This window comes from Schistocerca cancellata, chromosome 8 (assembly GCF_023864275.1).
Source record: "Schistocerca cancellata isolate TAMUIC-IGC-003103 chromosome 8, iqSchCanc2.1, whole genome shotgun sequence".
NCBI classification, from domain to species: Eukaryota; Metazoa; Arthropoda; class Insecta; order Orthoptera; family Acrididae; genus Schistocerca; species Schistocerca cancellata.
In genome coordinates, this window is record NC_064633.1 from 260183346 (window position 1) to 260203304 (window position 19959).

The 19959-nt window shown below is 42.7% G+C and overlaps 1 protein-coding gene across 1 annotated transcript in view; it reads right to left on the reverse strand.

Moving 5' to 3' along the window:
• The window catches only part of LOC126094777 (myrosinase 1-like), a 74562-nt gene extending 56216 nt beyond the window's left edge, over positions 1–18346 (reverse strand). Inside the window, exons 1-2 of the mRNA XM_049909333.1 lie at positions 18148–18346; positions 13810–13940 (exon numbers count right to left, since the gene is read on the reverse strand). Coding sequence (XP_049765290.1) covers positions 13810–13940; positions 18148–18202 — 186 coding nt within the window. The 5' untranslated portion in view covers positions 18203–18346. The remainder of the gene's footprint in view (positions 1–13809; positions 13941–18147) is intronic.
• Positions 18347–19959: the final 1613 nt, after the last annotated feature.

Genomic DNA, 19959 nt, shown 5'->3' on the forward strand with positions numbered 1-19959 from the left:
AATGTAAATAAAAATGGGTCCTTTATAATGTATTATCAATTATATGGAATTATGTGTCAAGGTTTTACGCTACATGCAACACAAGAATCCAGTCAACCGTACTAGGCCACCTAGTGTACGTACGTGGTTGTCGTTGTGTTTACACCGCTTCTATGTCACTTGCCAGCTGGTGACGATCATGAACACTTGTGATAGGTGCACTATATTTATGCTTATGGTTGAAATGGCTCTGAGAACTATGGGACTCAACTGCTGTGGTCATAAGTCCCCTAGAACTTAGAACTACTTAAACCTAACTAACCTAAGGACAACGCACACATCCATGCCCGAGGCAGGATTCGAACCTGCGACCGTAGTGGTCGTGCGGTTCCAGACTGTGGCGCCTTTAACCGCTCGGCCACTTCGGCCGGCTATTTATGCTTATGTTTGTGAGTAATTCGTTACTGGCATGCCTACGTGTACTGATCTTTATGATCATGGAAAATGCTTATGCAGTGTGAAGCGACTTGCAGCACTGATGGTCAATCCGTGGTAAAAGTTTTTAGAGTATGAGCTTATGTTAAATTCAATAGGTTATGTAACACGACAATTTATCGTTTTGTAATACACGGTTGTAAACTATTTTACTATCATCCTTTTGTAGATCCGATGACGACAGCATAGCTCTGTCAAAACCATACATTCAAGAAAATGCCTTTTTAGTTACTTTGCTTGTTAAATTTCCCTCATTTATCACAAAGAACCTGCTGCTTTACAGTAGCTCTGGTCAGACAACCACAAACCGGGAGACACTGATCGCAAAAACTGGGCTCGTGCAAGCCTGTCGGACACCTCGCCAGCTCAGCGGGGCATTCTCACGAATGGTACGAAGCGTGCAACTATCGACCGCTCTCGTAACGCGTCGAAACGTTCAGATAAGCGCGCGTTATTTCCCGGCCTGTTATCGCTTCGACCACACAGTTTTCAATCATCCCGTCTGTTGACGTCTCGCAGTATTATGTACCAATTTTCACATTCCCAAGCACCCTTCTAGGTATGAAATAGGTTTTCCCGCTGTTATACTGATTGGTAGTGGTAACGATAATTAAAATGAATGTCGGGATAATTCACTTGAGATGAATACGGCTGGTTTACTTTCCCATCCATCTACCCTTTTGTCAACTCTGGAGGATTTTAACTGAACAGTGTGTGGGACCCGGTAATTTTTTTTAATAGCTTCAGGAAGAAAACATTTTATTAATTTCACACTTGCATTTTAACCTTGCAGACCCGTTTTCCGATAAAGGGCACGTATGCCGAATCATCATTGCGCGTACGCCTGCGCGCCATAGATGGAGAAATATTCGAAGAGCACGCATAATTCGGCATAGGGCGCTCATGTAATGGCAACTAATGAGCATGCTTCCCCGCACCAACATTTGGTATAAAGAAATCTACAGTGTAACACATTCTTCTGATGACGGCTGAATGTTTGCCAGCCGAAATATCGTAATCAAAAGTCTATGTCACCCGGCTGCAAGCGGTAAACTTCATGTAGTACTCATTACGCCGGGAAAACGTCGAGAATCGCAATTATTGTTTGAATAAATGTAGTTTTTTGAACGAAGGAGACCGCTAGGCAGAGCGTCTAACACAAACTACGGCAGAGGACTACACTTGCTAATGAGCTACAGATGTTAGTGAAATACGTTAGAGATGCGACAGGAGAGGATTTTCATGTTCATACAGCTGCCCGTAATTCATTCTGGAGAAATGCAATTACGTGGTGTCCCTTCGAATAATTCAAACGACTTCATTTATCTGTGGAACATTGAGATAAGAGTTTATGAAATGATTTGACACAACGCATGACGTCACACGAATGCCTGTGGATACATGGCGTAGACGGCGTGGAGAATATTTTGTTATGACAGCAGTTATTTTTGGAGTACATTATAACTTTCTTTGGGGCTCGTGTTCTTGATTTAGACTAGCGCCATTAACTGTCGTCAGTGGCCAAAAATCGAAGAGACTTGTTAAAACATATTAAGACAACAATTCCTCTTAAAATGTTAGAACAGGCATTTACATCAGCACAATGAAGTACCATTGCTTTACTGATGTTTATACCATTTGACTGAACAAACTTATATGTTTTACGCTACTGTCATGATTTCGGCGTTACGCGGTTACCAAGTACAACAAAGTTCGGTATAATCTGACTCTGTTAAGTGAGGTCATTGTAAACTTAACAGGGTGTCCCAGCGTAATAATACATACTTATCTACACGCTGGGACATCCAGTTTAATAGATCTTGTCGATGACTTCACTTAATGAAGTCTAGCTATACCCGGCATTTTTGTACTTGATAATGGCTTCAGACTTGTTGTTGTGGTCTTCAATCTGAAAACTGGCTTCATGCAACTCAACAAGTTAGTCTATCCTGTGTAAGTCTCTTCATCTCTGCATGACTACTGCAGCTTACATCCTTCTGAATCTGCTTACTGTGTTTATCTATTGGTCTCCCTCTGCCATATTTATCCTCACATTTCCCTCCAAAACTAAATCGGTGATCCCTTAATGTCTCAGAATGTGTTCTATCAACCGATTCCTTCATCTAGTCTGGTTATGCCACAAATTTCTTTTCTCCCCAAAGCTATTCAGTAACAGCTTATTAGGTATATTGTCTATCCTTACCATTCTTCTATAGCTCCACATTTCAGAAACTTCTGTTCTAGTCTGAGCTGCTTATCGTCCATGTTTCAATTTCATACATGGCTACACTCCATACACATACTTTCAGAAAAGACTGCTAGTACATAATCTATATTCAGTGTTAACAAATTTCTCCTGTTCGGAAAAGTTGTCACGCCATTACCAGTCTGCATCTTATATCCTCTCCACTTTGACTGCCATCAGATATTTTGCTGCCCAAATAATAAAACTCGTCTTCTACTTTGGTGCCTCGTGTTCTAACCTAGTTCCCTCAGCACCACCTGATTTTGTTATTCTGCATTCTGTTATCATTGTTTTGCTATTATTGATGCTCGTCTTATAGTCTCTTTTCACGACACTGTCCATCCCGTTCAACTTTTCCTCCAAGTCCTTTGCTGTCTCTGACAAAATTATAGTGTAACTGGGAGAATGTCAATGTTTTTATTTCTTGTCCTTGGACTTCAATTCATACCCCTAATCTTTTCTTGGTTTCCTTTACTGTAAGTTCAGTTTGTAGGTTCAATAACATCGGAGGTAGGCTACGATCTTGTCTCACTCCATTCTCAACAACTGCTTCCCTTTCATACCCCACGACTCTTTAACTTCCGTCTGATTTCTGCATAAGTTGTAAATAGTCTTTCGGTCTCTGCATTGTACCCCTGATAACTTCAAAATTTCAAAGAGAGTACATCAGTCAACACTGTCAAAAACATTAAACTTACAAATGTTACAGACATTGGTTATCCTTTGTTTAACTTATCTTCTAAGATAAGTCGTAGCGTCTGTATTTCCTCGCCGGCCGCGGTGGTCTAGCGGTTCTAGGCGCGCACTCCGGAATCGCGCGACTGCTACTGTCGCAGGTTCGAATCCTGCCTCGGGCATGGATGTGTGTGATGTCCTTAGGTTAGTTAGGTTTAAGTAGTTCTAAGTTCTAGGGGACTGATGACCACAGATGTTAAGTCCCATAGTGCTCAGAGCCATTTGAACCATTTTTGAATCTGTATTTCCTCGTGTGTTTGTAAATTTCCCCATCTTACTATTATACAGGGTGATTCAGAAAGAATACCACAACTTTAGGAATTTAAAACTCTGCAACGACAAAAGGCAGAGCTAAGCACTATCTGTCGGGGAATTAAGGGAGCTATAAAGTTTCATTTAGTTGTACATTTGTTCGCTTGAGGCGCTGTTGACTAGGCGTCAGCGTCAGTTGATGCTAAGATGGCGACCGCACAACAGAAAGCTTTTTGTGTTATTGAGTACGGCAGAAGTGAATCGACGACAGTTGTTCAGCGTGCATTTCGAACGAAGTATGGTGTTAAACCTCCTGATAGGTGATGTATTAAACGTTGGTATAAACAGTTTACAGAGAATGGGTGTTTGTGCAAAGGGAAAATTTCTGGACGGCCGAGAACGAGCGATGAAAATGTAGCACGCATACAGCAAGCATTTGTTCGCAGCCCAGGAAAATGACTCGCAGAGCTAGCAGAGAGCTGCAAATTCCACAATCAATTGTATGGAGAGTCCTACGAAAAAGGTTAGTTATGAAACTTTATCGTCTGAAATTGGTTCAAGCACTGTCTGCAGCTGATAAGATTAAAAGAATCGATTTCTGTGATTTTATCCTTGCTCAAATGGAAACAGATGAATCTTTTGTTTCAAAGATTGTGTTTAGTGATGAAGCAACTTTCCACACTAACGGGAAAGTCAACCGTCACAATGTCTGTATATGGGGCACTGAGAATCCGCGGGAAACAACTCAGTATGAACGTGACTCGCCTAAGGTTAACGCTTTCTGTGCCATTTTTGGTCCCTTTTTCTTCGAAGGTGCTACTGTAACTGGACTACAGTATCTGGAGATGTTAGAGAATTGGCTGTTCCCTCAGCTCGAACAAGAAGCACAACAATTCATATTTCAGCAGGATGGAGCGCCACCACATTGGCACTTATCTGTCCGTAACTACCCGAACGTCAACTACCCGAGGCGATGGGTCGGCCGCCAGGCAGCCCGTGACAGAGCACTTCATCACTGGCCTCCAAGAAGCCCTGATCTTACCCGCTGCGATTTTTTCTTATGGGGGTATGTTAAGGATATGGTGTTTCGGCCACCTCTCCCAGCCACCATTGATGATTTGAAACGAGAAATAACAGCAGCTATCCAAACTGTTACGCCAGATATGCTACAGAGAGTGTGGAACGAGTTGGAGTATCGGGTTGATATTGCTCGAGTGTCTGGAGGGGGCCATTTTGAACATCTGTGAACTTGTTTATGAGTGAAAAAAAAACCTTTTTAAATACTCTTTGTAATGATGTATAACAGAAGGTTATATTATGTTTCTTTCATTAAATACACATTTTTAAAGTTGTAGTATTCTTTTTGAATCACCCTGTATAATCATCTGAAACTTTCCAGTGTCACCAAGTCTCTTCCACATATACAACCTTCCTTCAGATTACATAAACCAAGTTTTAGGAATGATTAAAATATGCTCCGCTACACTTTTTGCTTCTCTTCCTTTTCTTACTATCGATGCCAGTCCGCCCATTTCAATTGAATTTTCATCTCCCTTAGCTATCTGAATAATTAATTTTGTCTCGTCACACAATCCTTCACTGTCTTCATCTGGTATTCAACCTTATACTACTGTGGTCGCTGGGGGTATTGTGTCTATATTGGCTACGATAATACATTCGCTATACTGTTTATACAAGTTTACCTGCATTACTTTTTTCTTATTGATTGTTAAACCTACTTCTCCCTCACCCCCATTTTATTTCACGTTTACAATCCCATATTTGCCTGTACAGATGTCCTATTTCTCCTGCCACTGAACTTCACTTATTCCCACTATATCTAGCTTCAACACAACCGTTTCCATTTTTACATTTTCGTACCCACCCATCAATAAGGGACCGAACATACCACACTCCGATCCGTAGAAGGCTAGTTTTGTTTCTCCCTATGACGATATCTTCCTGAGTAACCCTGCCCGGAGATCCAAATGGGGACCGCCTCTCGAAGAGTTTACCTAAGAGGGCGCGTCAGCATTTAACCATTCAATAGAGCTGCATGCTCTCGGGAAAAAGTACGGCTGTAATTTCCCCTTACCTTCAGCCATTCGCAGTACTAGCAAGGAGGCCATCGTGGTTGATGTTAAAAGGTAATATCAGCCAGTCATCCAGACTGCAGAACCTACAACTACTGAACAGGCTTGTGCCTCTCTTCAGGAAACACACGTTTTTCTGGTCTCTCAATAGACACCACGCCGATGTGTCTATCACTGAAGCACGCTACCAACCCCACCAACGGCAAAGTCCATGGTTCATTGGGGGGGGGGGGGGGATTGAAAACTACTACGGTAATAACAATAATCTATCTTAATTACATCAACAGTAATCGCTGAAGGTACCTTCGCTAGATCAAGTAGCTTGTACTGTCTGGTAAGAGCAGAACAAAATTCTTCGTTTTTGTATGAGTGTGGTTCACACCAAGATTTGTGGCCAGCCGCTCGGAGCGGCCGCATGGTTTGAGGCGTAATGCCACGGACTGCGCGGCCACCCCCGCCGGAGGTTCGAGTCCCCCCTCGGGCATGGATGTGTGTGTTGTTTTTAGCATAAGTTAGTTTAAGTAGTGTGTAAGTCTAGGGACCGATGACCGAAGCAGTTTGGTCCCTTAGGAATTCACACACATTTGAACATTTGTGGACAAGAGCAGTATACCTGTGGTTTAAATCGCCAAAAAAAATTGTCTTGAAATCCATTCTGGAGTAATTTTTACATCTGTAGGAACTTAACCAAATTGGAACAGCTGCTTAAGAAAGATGAAGTAGGAGCTTTGCGCGACGTGGTGGGCATGAAGAGTAAGTATGAGATTGCCACCAGTACATTCGATCACCTCGAATGAGAGATGCTACAGAAATAGTGAGGCAAGATCTGTTCTTAGCCGACAGTAATCTTCCTTTCCTTTCCTGCTCTTAGTGTTCCAAAAAGTCATATCCACCACGTCACAGCAAAAGTCAGAGAAATATGAATGCATGTAAAATAGTTATACACATTATCTTGCATCATCCATTTACTACGTAGAAAGGGTAGAAGGACTCTCCACAAATTCTAAGTGTCAAGTGGACTCTTTTGTCTTTACGCCTTATTTTGGACTCGCTACTCAGACAGTTTTTTTCAGCTGATGACATCACTACACTCGGATTGTGACTGAACACCAGCAATTTCTACGTGCCACAAACGATAAACTCTGAGGCCAACCTACAAATCTTTTTCACATTTGCTCATTAGACTTAAGGTTTCGTCATTCATGCGACACTTACTGTCAATGTACAGTGCTTATTGCAGGGAGTATAAACCAGCTGTAGATGATTTACGTTGACTACCTGTGAATTAGATCGCTTTCTGAACGGGTACAAAGCGTACTGACAGTATACGATGAGTAACAACGGGGAAAAACCCCTACCCATCTTGTACGTCTACCAAACGTGTACAGATCGGCCGAAGTTTTACAACGCCTGTCGATGTCCTACAACGCCGGTGTACAGTGCGTAGCTACGTCATACACTGCCTACCTGTATGGCTCAATAGCTACCGATCTTATTCAACACCAACTGAAAATGCTCATCGACTACAGACTGTGTATAGTGCCTACCGTTAGTGTTTAACGCCAACATCGGGTGTAAAATGCATGGCAAAAGTATGCTACAGTTTACAAAGCCTATGGACTGTATATATACTTACTGAGTGTATGCGAAGCCTACCGAAACTTTTCACCACATGCCGTCGGCGTACAATTCATGACGATTGTCTACAATGCCTGCCAACAGCGTAGAAGGCATTCTGACGTTATAGAACTCCTCCTCTTGGTGTATAGTGCATCCTGACGATACAGAACGCCTACCGACGATGTACGTCACCTACCAAATGTGTAAAACGCTTAGTAATGGAATTTGATGCATGTGAACGGTATGCAATGCTGACGACAGTGTAAAATGCGTGACGACTGTATACAACAATATATGCCCACCAATGGTGTACAATGCCTATGGGCTGTGATAATTCGTTAGGGAAATGTTTGTCTCCCGATGTGTACGTACCGCCTGCCGCCGGTATAAAACGCATGCCGACGCTATACAATGTCTACCGTGGGTGTTAAGCGCCTGCCGACGGTGTAAAATGTATTGTGGGAGTATTCAATGCGTACCGAGGGCATACGTCGCCTATCTACGGTGATAATATCATGCTGGTAATATATGGTACTTGCGACTGTGCACCACGCCTGCCAGTAATAAACAATGCTACCCGCTGATATGCAGTACATACCGACTGTCTCTCACTGACGGCCAGAGGTATTTAATTGGTACCCTGTACAGCGCTTACTGATAGGTGTAGAACACACAGCGAGAGGGTGAGTCACATACAAACGGAGTATGACGTCCGCCCCTGGTAGCTGAGTGGTTACCGGCACGGTAGCTCAGCGTGTTCGGTCAGAGGGTTACGTGCCCTCAGTAATAAAAAAAAAAAAAACTGAGTTAATCGATCATGTCTTACGATGTCTTACGACGTCCGCCCTGAGCAGATGCAACGAACAAAAGCGAACAAAATGAGATTTTAAAAAAAGTGGTCAGAGCGACTGCATGTCAATCCTAAGTGCACGGGTTCGATTCCCGGCTGGGTCGGAGATTTTCTCCGTTCAGGGACTGGATGTTGTGTTGTCCTAATCATCATCATTTCATCCCCATCGACGGGCAAGTCACCGATTGCCTACATCTACATAGATAGTAGGCAAACCACCATACGCTGCGTGGAAGAGGGTACTCTTTACCACTACTGGTCATTTCTTTTCATGTTCCACTCGAAAGACGACCGTCTATATGCCTCCATATGAGCAGTGATTTCTCATATCTTATCTATGTGGTCCTTACGCGATGCCTGGCAGTCAGCTTGAAATACCGGTTCTCTAAATTTTCTCAATAGCGTTTGTTGAAGAGAACGTCGCCATCCCTCCAGGGATACCCACTTGAGTTCCCGAAGCATCTCAGTAAGACTTATCTGTTGTTCGAAACTACCGTGAATAAATCTAACACGGTAGCGTTCTCGCTTCCCACGCCCGTCTTCCCGGGTTCGATTCCCGGCGGGGTCAGGGATTTTCTCTGCCTCGTGATGGCTGGGTGTTGTGTGCTGTCCTTAGGTTAGTTAGGTTTAAGTAGTTCTAAGTTCTAGGGGACTGATGACCATAGATGTTAAGTCCCACAGTGCTCAGAGCCATTTTTTTTTTAAATCTAACAGCCCACTTCTGAATCACTTCATTGTCTTCCTTCAAAGCGACCTGATACGGATCTAATCATTCGAAAAGTACTCAAAAATAGGTGGCGTAGGCGTCCTATATGCGGTCTCTTTTTGCAGGTGAATCACTCTTCCAAAAATTCTCCCAATAAACCGAAGTCGACCATTCGCCATCAAAAAATGTTCAAATGTGTGTGAATTCCTAGGGGACCAAACTGCTGAGGTCGTCGGTCCATAGACATACACACTAGTTAACTAACATATGCTAAGACCAACACAGACACCCATGCCCGACGGAGATCTCGAACCTCCGGCGGGAAGGGTCGCTGCAGTTAGTTACATGGCGCCTCTAACCGCGCGGACACACCGCGCGGCCATTCGCCATCCCTGCACACAAATGTCACATGCTCGTTGCATTTCACATCGCTTTGTAACGTTATTCTCAGATGTTTAAACTAAATTACTATTTCAATCAGGACACTAGTAATACTATATGCGAATGTTACAGGTTTGTTCTTCATATTCATCCGCATTAACTTACATTTGCCGCGCGGGGTAACCGCGCGGTCTTAGGCGCCTTGTACCGGTTCGAAAGGCTCCCCCATCGGTAGTTCGAGTCCTCCTTCGTGCATGTATGTGTGTGTCGCACTTAGCGTAAGTTAGTTTAAGATACATTAAGTAGCATGTTAGCTTAAGGCCCGGTGACCTTAACACTTTGGTCCCGCAGTAATTCACACACATTTGAACATTTAACTTAAATTTTTCGACATTTATAGCTAGATGCATTCATCGCACCAATTAGAAATTTTGTCTAAGTCATCTTGTATAATCCTACACTCACTCAACGTCGACACCTTGCCGTAAACCACAGCATCATCAGCAAACCACCGCAAATTGCTCAACACCTTGTCGCGGATTACACTGGCTCAGTGATACCTGAACGCTCGAGGTATTATAACGAGTGTACAGACCTCCGATTAGTCAGTCTGCATTAGTCTGCATCAGTCTGTATCAGTCTGCACCAGTCTGCATTTGTCTGTACCAGTCTATAATCAAGTTTCAGTCTGCGTCTAATAAGACTATCATATTCCTGTACATAGCCATGAAGATAATCGAATAGACACTATCAGAGATATGTGAGAATAAGATTAACGTACCAAGACCAAAGGAACTTCAGATTGTCAATTGTAAATAGCATCCAGAATCAAGTTAAGTAAGGTCTATGATTTTTATTATTTTAATAAATGTGTGTGGAAATTAATCAAGTTCTGTTTAAAGTTGGTCACCGTCAATCTGCTACTCCAAGCGTGCAAGTGGCATTTCTATCGTCTGACTTAACGGCAGAAGGAAACACGCCACGATAAGACCACGAGACATATTGCTGACACTCGCCTGCTTCGTTAGAGCGACAAGTCAAATAATCTGATGGTGTGTGTACCGAAGGTCTTACACTACGCGCACCACAGTGACATATTCGATTGTTCTGCTGACAGATGCCTTCATGCCGAGGAAAAACAAACCGCAGGTAGGGATGAACATGATCCCCAAGAGTAGATGCATATTATGTTGATCCACTGAGCCAAGAACGACGAGACAACCCAGGGAATTTCACGGTAACATTCCCCAGACAGTAACGGTTCAAATGGCTCTGAGCACTACGGGACTTAACTGCTGTGGTCATCAGTCCAATAGAACTTAGAACTACTTAAACCTAGCTAACCTAAGGACATCACACACATCCATGCCAAGGCAGGATTCGAACCTGCGACCGTAGCGGTCACGCGGTTCCAAATTGTAGCGCCTAGAACCGCACGGTCACTCCGGCCGGCTAGACAGTAACATCCAACCCTCCAGCCTGGATGCTTTCGACGACTGCAGCACGGTTTTGCTTTCGGACGTTCAACGCCGTACACTCTAACGGCAATATGTCCGATGGCACATAAAACATAATTCATCAGAAAAGGCCACCTATTGCCACTCAATGGACGTCCAGTTGCGTTCGTCGCTGATGAACAGTAATCGGTATGGGTGCAAGAAGCAGGCGCCTGCTGCAAAAGCCTTACACAACAACGTCCACTGAGTGGTCGTTCAGGAGACACTGTTGATAGCCCCTTGGTTCATCTAGCCGATCAGTTGCTCGACAGTTGCACATCCATCAGCCTATACACATCTTCGCAGACGCCGCTCACCCCAGTGTGGTCCATGGTTCGCAACAGTTGCGTCGGCACAGTTTCTGGGTAGCTCCATTTTCCCATGCACCGTATTCCTTAAGTACGGTGACACGTAAACAGTTTACGAACTTAGCTGTTTCGGAAATGTTTCCATTGCGTCTGAAAACCTTCTGGACGTCATATAACTCGCTTCGTTTCCGCATTAGGACAACGAATGTATTGTTTACCACTTCCACCGACATATACCCTTCACAGTTAGCGCTGCCATCTGTCTACTATCAGTGGTTATTGCACGTTGACGTCGAACAACATAGGATGATGATGATGATGATGATGATGAGATGATGATGATGCTGATGTTTGGTTTGTGGGGTGCTCGACTGCGCGGTCACCAGCGCCTGTACAAAGTCCCAATGTTAACACAGTCCATTTTCTTTTCACAACCCAATCTAGTCGGTCTCACAAATGTTGATGATGATGAAATGATGAGGACAACACAAACACCCATACCCATGGCAAAGAAAATCCCCAACTCGGCCACGATTCGAACCCGGGACCCCGTGATCCTGAGGCGGCAACGCTAGCCCGTATACCACGAGCTACGGATACTCGAACATAGGAAGTGGTAACATCAATATGCCTGGTCCGTGTATCTGCAAAGGAATACAACGCACGTCTTTCGTTTGTAAGCATCTCGTAAACTGGAGAGACACAGCCGCCTTTTCGTGGAAATAAAAGCTGTCGTTGACCACAGCTGGCAGTTATGTTTGAAATTTTTGTTGTTGTTTGAAGTTTCTATTGCTTTTAATGATCATCAGGTACAAAAAGATTTTCGATTACACTTCTGTGTGGATACGTACACGAGTTCCCTCACAGTACGAAAGTCAAGACTATGAACTGGACAACAGTGTTCAATACATACGGTTTACGTATTGTTTACAAAATGAAACATATGAATCCTAAATTAGTACAACGTATCTATGTTCTGGAGACATTTTAACCGTTAGAACATTACTGTTAAACGCCTTAATATAAGTGCCCATAGGTTGGGTGCTGTATACTAAAATATTGCTGACATATTGGAATGTCTGTAAAATGTTAAAATTCTGTGTCTTGGATTCTTCACATTTTTTTTTTGGCATTCATACATACTGTAAATAAAAAAATAGTTAATCCATTAATCTAGAATAAATAATTTAAGAACTGTTTTGTGACATAAGTTACCGAACGTAAGAAAGAAAATAGATAGAGATAAATTTGACTGGCCTTTGAATAATGCTCGAAATCACATGCAGCAATCCGAACATCGAAGCAAAAATGTGACTGGTTTGCAAAATCAAATACTTAAATTTTTAAAATCGTGAACAAAGAACCGTATCAATTGGAACCCTGTTATGTTGGCTGCTTAGAAAGAGCGCAAAGTAGAATCCGCAGTTCGTCTGGAACTGCTCTGTGATTTACGGTTCCCATTTTCATATTTATATTTTTGTCGGGAAAAGTCTTTCAGCAAGAACAACCATTTCGACAGCATTTGTAAAGGAAACCTTACATCTTACGCCACGTATATGTTTTTTCCTGATGTTGGAAGGATTTTCTATTGAAAAAGTTAGAGACTGAAAATTTGTTTGAACTTTTTTTACAATTTCGGGCATAGATGACAGAAACATGTGAAAGCCATTATGATATGTCAAATCGACATAACAGCCGATTTTATAGTCTACATAATCCACTAGACACCTATCCTCTAGTATTGTTTAAATTTAGGTGCTTCTAACATTGAACTTCAAGTTCTTAGTAGGCACGTCATTTGCTGCTATGATTTCGATCATCATTCAAAGGCACGTCGAATGTTTCTATAATCTTTCCTACTTTTAGATAAATTATTTCACAAAACATATGACTGTCTTTTTGTTTTTTTTATTTCATGTCTTGTTCAGGAAGCATGAATCACAATATATTTAAATATCGATCGGTATTCAACAGTATTACTATTTAGAGAATATAGATAAGAGAAAGCACACGAGGTGTCGGACGAAGTTTTTTTTTTTTTTTTTTTTTTTTTTTTTTTTTTTTTGGGAAAACTGCGCCTCACTCTGGTCAGATTGATACCTCATTTGTCCATTTGTCGTTTGGCTACGAAAATTCACTCCAATCACTGCTGGTCAGTTTGGTACACCCAATCTGTTCATAAACCAATCTTCGTTTGTGTACGAAAATCCGTTGCATAATTCATAGGTAGTCTTTTTTTTCTTTCCTCTCAAACATTTGACCAAGAACAGCTATTGGCTGATAATGATTAGTAACAACCGATATTAGTATCAATAATAAAGATTTTCAAAACAACTGATGGTGGTACAACATGATTTTCGACAGTCTTAAAATTATTAGGTTTCGTCGTTGAAGTAGTGAGACAAGGCTACAGGTTTTAGATGACTGTCGCTTACCGTATGTGATTACATTACCAAGAACTTAATACGAAGGTTTCATTCGTTCAGCTCCTACTAAAGCAAAGCTTATTAATTCACTCAAAGCTGCATAAAGTAGTGCTGGCGAAATAACGTGGCGAAAGTTTTCAGCGCTGATCATAAACAGTGTCCTGCACTGTTCACGTTACTAACTGTAGTCATAATAATAAAAGAACTCTTTTTCCATACTCACATTCAGATTCTTGACTGCTTGCACGTCCTCGGCGTATTTATGGTAAGAATCACAGGCAACGTCCCCGTTGTCGCCCTTGGCATATTCCGGATGTTCGTGCAACATACGGTCCCATATGTTCTCGCCCTTGCCTGTAAATGGCGAAACGACAGATTAGTTGAGTCCTTTGTGCATGTGCTATTCAAGAAGTTCTCTCTCTGTTGGAGCAGCATAATAATTGGTCCGTCCAGTTACAAGACAAGAAGAAAGAAATTTGAGATACCAGAAACAAACACAATGCAGATACCAAAACAAATTTCGTAAACCCAGATAAATTTGTGGAATGAATGTGTTTCAATGGTCTTGGCCATTCGGCTTTTATTATAATTCTCGTTTTCCGCCCCTCAAGACGGAACATGCTCTTTGAGTTCTTATAGAATCATGGTTTCTTCACATACTGGTTTAGGGGAAGAGAAAGCACAATTTTGCAGTATTTGCTACGGGACTTTAATTTCCAGCATTTGCCTTACAACTAAGGATGACCTCCAGATAACCTGGACAAAAACAGATGACACTTCCAGAATTAATTTTTAGTCTACAGCGGAGTGTGCATTGAAACCTCCTGGTAGACCAAAACTGTGTGCCCGATCGTGATTCAAACGTGGAGCATTCGTGTCTTTTGCGATCAAGTGCTCGTTTTTATCTGCCAGGAAGTTTCAAGTCAGTGCATACTCCGGTGCAGAGTGAAAAATCATTATCGAAACAATCTCTCTAGCTGTAGCTAAGCCATGTCTTCACCATATCCATTTTTACAGGATCACAAATTACACAAAGTATGCAGCAGAACTTCTGTGAAGTTCGGAAAATAAGCGATGAGGTACCGCCGGAAGTGAAGCTTGAAGCGCCTCGTGAGACGTCCTTGTCAGTCCAGCCTGTTGAGCAAATGTCCCAGGTCCGAATAGTGGTCCGGCACATAGTTTTAATCTTACAAGAAGTTTTAAGTCAGTGCCCATTCCCCTACACAGTGAAAACTCGTTGTGGAAACAATTTCCTAACCTATGACAGAGAAGTCTGCGTAAGATCCTTTGATCTTGGAGTGCGAGTTCCCCAGATATACAGAATCTCTGTGAAGTTTGGACGGCAGGAAATGAGTTACCACCATAAATAAAGCTGTGACGGTGGGCCGTGAGTGGTGCTTGGATAGCCCAGTCATTTGAGCAATCGTCCGCGGAACGGAAAGGTCCCATCTTCGAGTCCCAGTCTAGCACCCAGGTGGAAACTATTTATAACATACTTATGGAAGAATACGTCACAGAAAAATGCAGGAAAGAATATTGCATATGTTAAAGTATTTAATTATCTGTATATGAGTGATGCTGATGCTCTTCTCTACACCTACATTATATGTACAACAAAGGTATGAAAAATGTATCAGCAATGTTCATCGCTCGTTTCCCGGACTTCACATTTCCTTGATCCGTTTCTCTTATGACTCAAAAACTAAATAACGTAAAGCTTTGAAATTTTTGGAGTATGTACACAGAATCAAGCATAATCAGGTTATTCTGTCGAACAGCTTTGCAGTTAAAATATGTTACAATATGTAAACAGTCTAAAAATCTAAATTCATAATTTGAAATACGTATTTTGCCAATAAAGTAAACACTTCATTAAATAGTTTAAAACTACACCAGATATAAGGGAAACGCTGCAATACTACCCTTGAACAGCCGCCATTTTGGAACAATTTAAAAAAGATTAAGAGTAATTTTTCCTGGTAGATTATATTTTTATCCGATATGAGAACACCAGTTGTTTGAGAGTGTCAATTTTTAGTCTTGTACGTTTTATATGGTAGGAAACAGATTCTTTAAATGTTGTCAGATTTTTGCTGCCGTAAGCTGTTTTTGCACCCTTAATAAAGATGTTGTTTTAAAGGGATGTAGATTATGCTGTGAACCTACCATTTCAAGGCTAATTCTTTTAATTCTGGTCCAACCAATTAGCTGTTGTCATAGTTTAAATTTTTCTAAATAAGCCACTTGTGTAAGTTTCTTTGTTTTGCTTTTCTTTATGATTGTGAGCTGGAGTTATGATAAATTATGATAAAGTTGTAAGGCTAGCTGAATGTTCCTCTCTTTAATGAGTTTCGTTTTTAATCCTCACAGTAAAAAAATCGACTTTTGGTATATTGCTGCGCAGAACTCACAACGTGGAACCACCACTCTCACCTACTGTTACAGTCATTTAGAGACAATACCAGAAAGCGGTATGAAATGAGCCAGTCACATGATATCAGCATTAGGAAAATGGAAGATCCGTAGCAACGGTCGTGGGCAAATGCAATGCATTCATATAGCAAACCACACACAAAACGCTAATGTGACCTTGTTTTTATTGAGTAGCAGACATCGTAGTCATTCAGATATGTGCTCCTAGGACCGTAACAGGTGCGAATAGCCCAGAATAGAGTGTAACATAATGTTCAGAGAACTCAAATTGGGATCCTTGGAAGAGATAGAACGTAGCCCTCCCGAAATCCTTGTGGGTAAATGTAGAGAATCTCTATTCCATGTAAACTGGGCGACCGCTGTGCCCCTGCCGTGGCGTATCTCTAGCAGGGATCTTAAGAATAAGATTAGGGCACGTACAGAGGCACAGGGACAATAATTGTTCCTTCCCTCAATACACAATCGGACCTGGGACGTGTATAGGTAACACTGGCAAAAGATACTCTCCGCTGTTTACTGTACCTTTTGGATAAAACCTGAAATGAGCGGTAGTGGCTCCACAACCCATTATATTGAGGTAGGGAACCAATGGTCGGAAATACGTCATTATTGTGTTATGGACGTCGTTCTTATGCGAGGTATACCCCGAATACCTCGCATAAGAACGACGTGATTCACAGTAATTGTTCAAAGTGATGACCGCCATTCTCAGTGCATTCAGTCATGCATGGCAACAGCGCAAGAAGTTCTGCCGCACTCTCTCAAAGATTCTTGGTGTCTGTTGCACCAGGAGACAGGCAGCATGGACCCTAGCAAGCAGGTCTTTATATGTTTCTTGGGGACTTCATACGGCAGCGTCTTGACCTAACCCCACAGGAGAAAGTACAGACGTGTGAGATCCTGCTATCGCACTGGTCACTGGACAGGACCTCCCCTTCCAAACCAACGATGAGGGTACGTGTTGTTCAGGTGTATAGTCGTTTTGAGACACATCCTTTCGCTGACAACAAGGGATACAGTCTCCAAGAATTATGGCAGCACATCCCTCACAAACACCAGAGACTGGCGGTCGCCTCTTTGAACGATTACTATGAGCTATTTTGTTGTTAGGTGGTGCACGTAGTGTCTGTCCGTAACAACATTGCTTTCCACAATATATATAAATGACCTAGTAGAGAGTGTCGGAAGTTCCATGCGGCCTTTCGCGGATGATGCTGTAGTATACAGAGAAGCTGCAGCATTAGAAAATTGCAGCGAAATGCAGGAAGATCTGCAGCGGATAGGCACTTGGTGCACGGAGTGGCAATTGACCCCTAACGTAGATAAATGTAATGTATTGCGAATACATAGAAAGAAGGATCCTTTACTGTATGATTATATGATAGCGGAACAAACACTGGTAGCAGTTACTTCAGTAAAATATCTGGGAGTGTGCGTGCGGAACGATTTGAAGTGGAATGATCATATAAAATAAATTGTTGGTAAAGCGGGTACCAGGTTGGGATTAATTGGGAGAGTCCTTAGAAAAAGCAGTCCATCAACAAAGGAGGTGGCTTACAAAACACTCGTTCGACCTATATTGAGTATTGCTCATCAGTGTGGGATCCGTACCAGGTCGGGTTGATGGAGGAGATAGAGAAGATCCAAAGAAGAGCAGCGCGTTTCGTCACAGGGTTATTTGGTAACCGTGATAGCGTTACGGAGATGTTTAGCAAAATAAAGTGGCAGACTCTGCAAGAGAGGCGCTCTGCATCGCGGTGTAGCTGGCTGTCCAGGTTTCGAGAGGGTGCGTTTCTGGATGAGGTATCGAATATATTGCTTCCCCCTACTTCTACCTCCCGAGGAGATCACGAATGTAAAATTAGAGAGATTCGAGCGCGCACGGAGGCTTTCCGGCAGTCGTTCTTCCCGCGAACCATACGCGACTGAAACAGGAAAGGGAGGTAATGACAGTGGCACGTAAAGTTCCTTCCGCCACACAACGTTGGGTGGCTTGGGGAGTATAAATGTAGATGTAGATGTAGAAGCCAATAGCACCTGTTACGCCTTGACCCAAAAGTTTTGAGACATGCTCTATATGTACATATAGGTGGCTGAAACAAATGCCCGTAGAACGTCCGCCACTCACCGTCGGCGTCCCATCCGCCCTCGATCTGGTACGAGGCCGTGGCCGCCCCCAGCATGAAGCCGTCAGGGAACTGGTTGACGGCGTCAGCACGCGGGAGGCGGAGTCGGGGGCGGCGGGAGGCGGCTGCCGCTGCCCCCGGCGCGGCTTCTACCACGGAGGCCAAGCACGCAGCCAGCAGCAACACCGCTCGTTTAGACAACATGGCGTCTGCGTTACAACTAAACGCTATCACGTCCTTTATAAGTCCCACATTACGTAGTGAACTGCCAACTGCTCATGTCGATAATTATCGTTGCCGTATCGTTTAGCAACATTCAAGTGACAGCGTCAAGTGTTTACAAGTTTCGGGTTTTTCGATTTGTTAATGACAGAGTTTGCCATAGCGGTAGTAATTACATAATATATTTAATTTCTTAAGTTTGAGATAGCATCTTTTCTTATCGCAAAACAATGTAGGAATCCTCTCCTATTCACCTCAGTTGTTCGTATGTCGCGAAAGCGGACCGCCCGCTGTAGATCTATAGCATATATACAATATTAGAAAAGTTTGAAATAGTTTTTGGTATTCGTGGGTAAACTATCTTCAGCCCGCGACACATGGTTGCACTTTCTCGCTGTACAGATCAAATAACATCTTAGACAGGCTATAACCCTGTTCCACTCTCTTCTCAACTATGGCTTGCCTTTCAAGCCATTCGACTGGTGTCCACCTGTGTTGGCCATGTATTGCACTAGTTGACTTCCGGTTCGTATCTCTCCCGACAGACAAAGGACATGTGGATCGCATCTTTTTCTTTGCTCCAGATGCATAACAAGGATGCCAGGAAGCCAATACGATAGAGGGTTTTCTTGCAGCAACCGTTCCCTGTAGCGGGAGTGTTATAACATTCTCGAATCGTCTGTAAGACTGATTTTTCCCATTCTCAAAGCTTAGTCCCCAGTACTGGGTTAATTTAGATGTAATTTCTACTTTTATAGACCGGCCCGGGTGGCCGAGCGCTTCTCGGCGCTACAGTCTGGAACCGCGCGACCGCTACGGTCGCAGGTTCGAATCCTGCCTCGGGCATGGATGTGTGTGATGTCCTTAGCTTAGTTAGGTTTAAGTAGTTTTAAGTTCTAGGGGACTGATGACCTCAGAAGTTAAGTCCCATAGTGCGCAGAGCCATTTGAACCATCTACTTTTATATTTGTATGACTCTTACCATTCTAGTTATCTCTGATTACTAATTTGAGGACGTTAGAAGACCGAGGTAAATGTGCACTAAGAATATTCCATTTGTCTCAAAGTCATAACTAACGCCATGAAGGAAATCTTTGTACGTGATGAGAACTGTTTATTATTTCAGAAAAAAAACATTTCTAAAGGATAGCTGCAAAACATTTTTCCATGTACTGATGGCATGGCAGTGGTTGCTGAATGTGAACAAGAACTGAGTCGGGAGGGTAAAACTGAATGTACTCTAGATGATGGCTGAACAGTCCACATACACAAAAGCAAATGGAAGCATGTGAGCAGCAAATAGACATTGTAAATGGCCATATGTTGAACGTGACACTATCGAAGACGAAGACAAATTTTGTCACCTTCGAAGAAGGACGGATAAAGGAATACATGCCAAAAAGAAAAAAAAGGGTTGAACAAGGTACAAGAGACATCTATAAAGGAAAGCAGCTGCCGATATCCAAAAGCATAAATCTAGAGACCAGGGAAAAGTTAATGGAACAGGTGTGTTTGGATAGCATTTCTGCATGTGTCTCAGACATGGCCAATTGAGGAACCAGACAGAATTTTAGTGTAGCAAGAGATTGCTG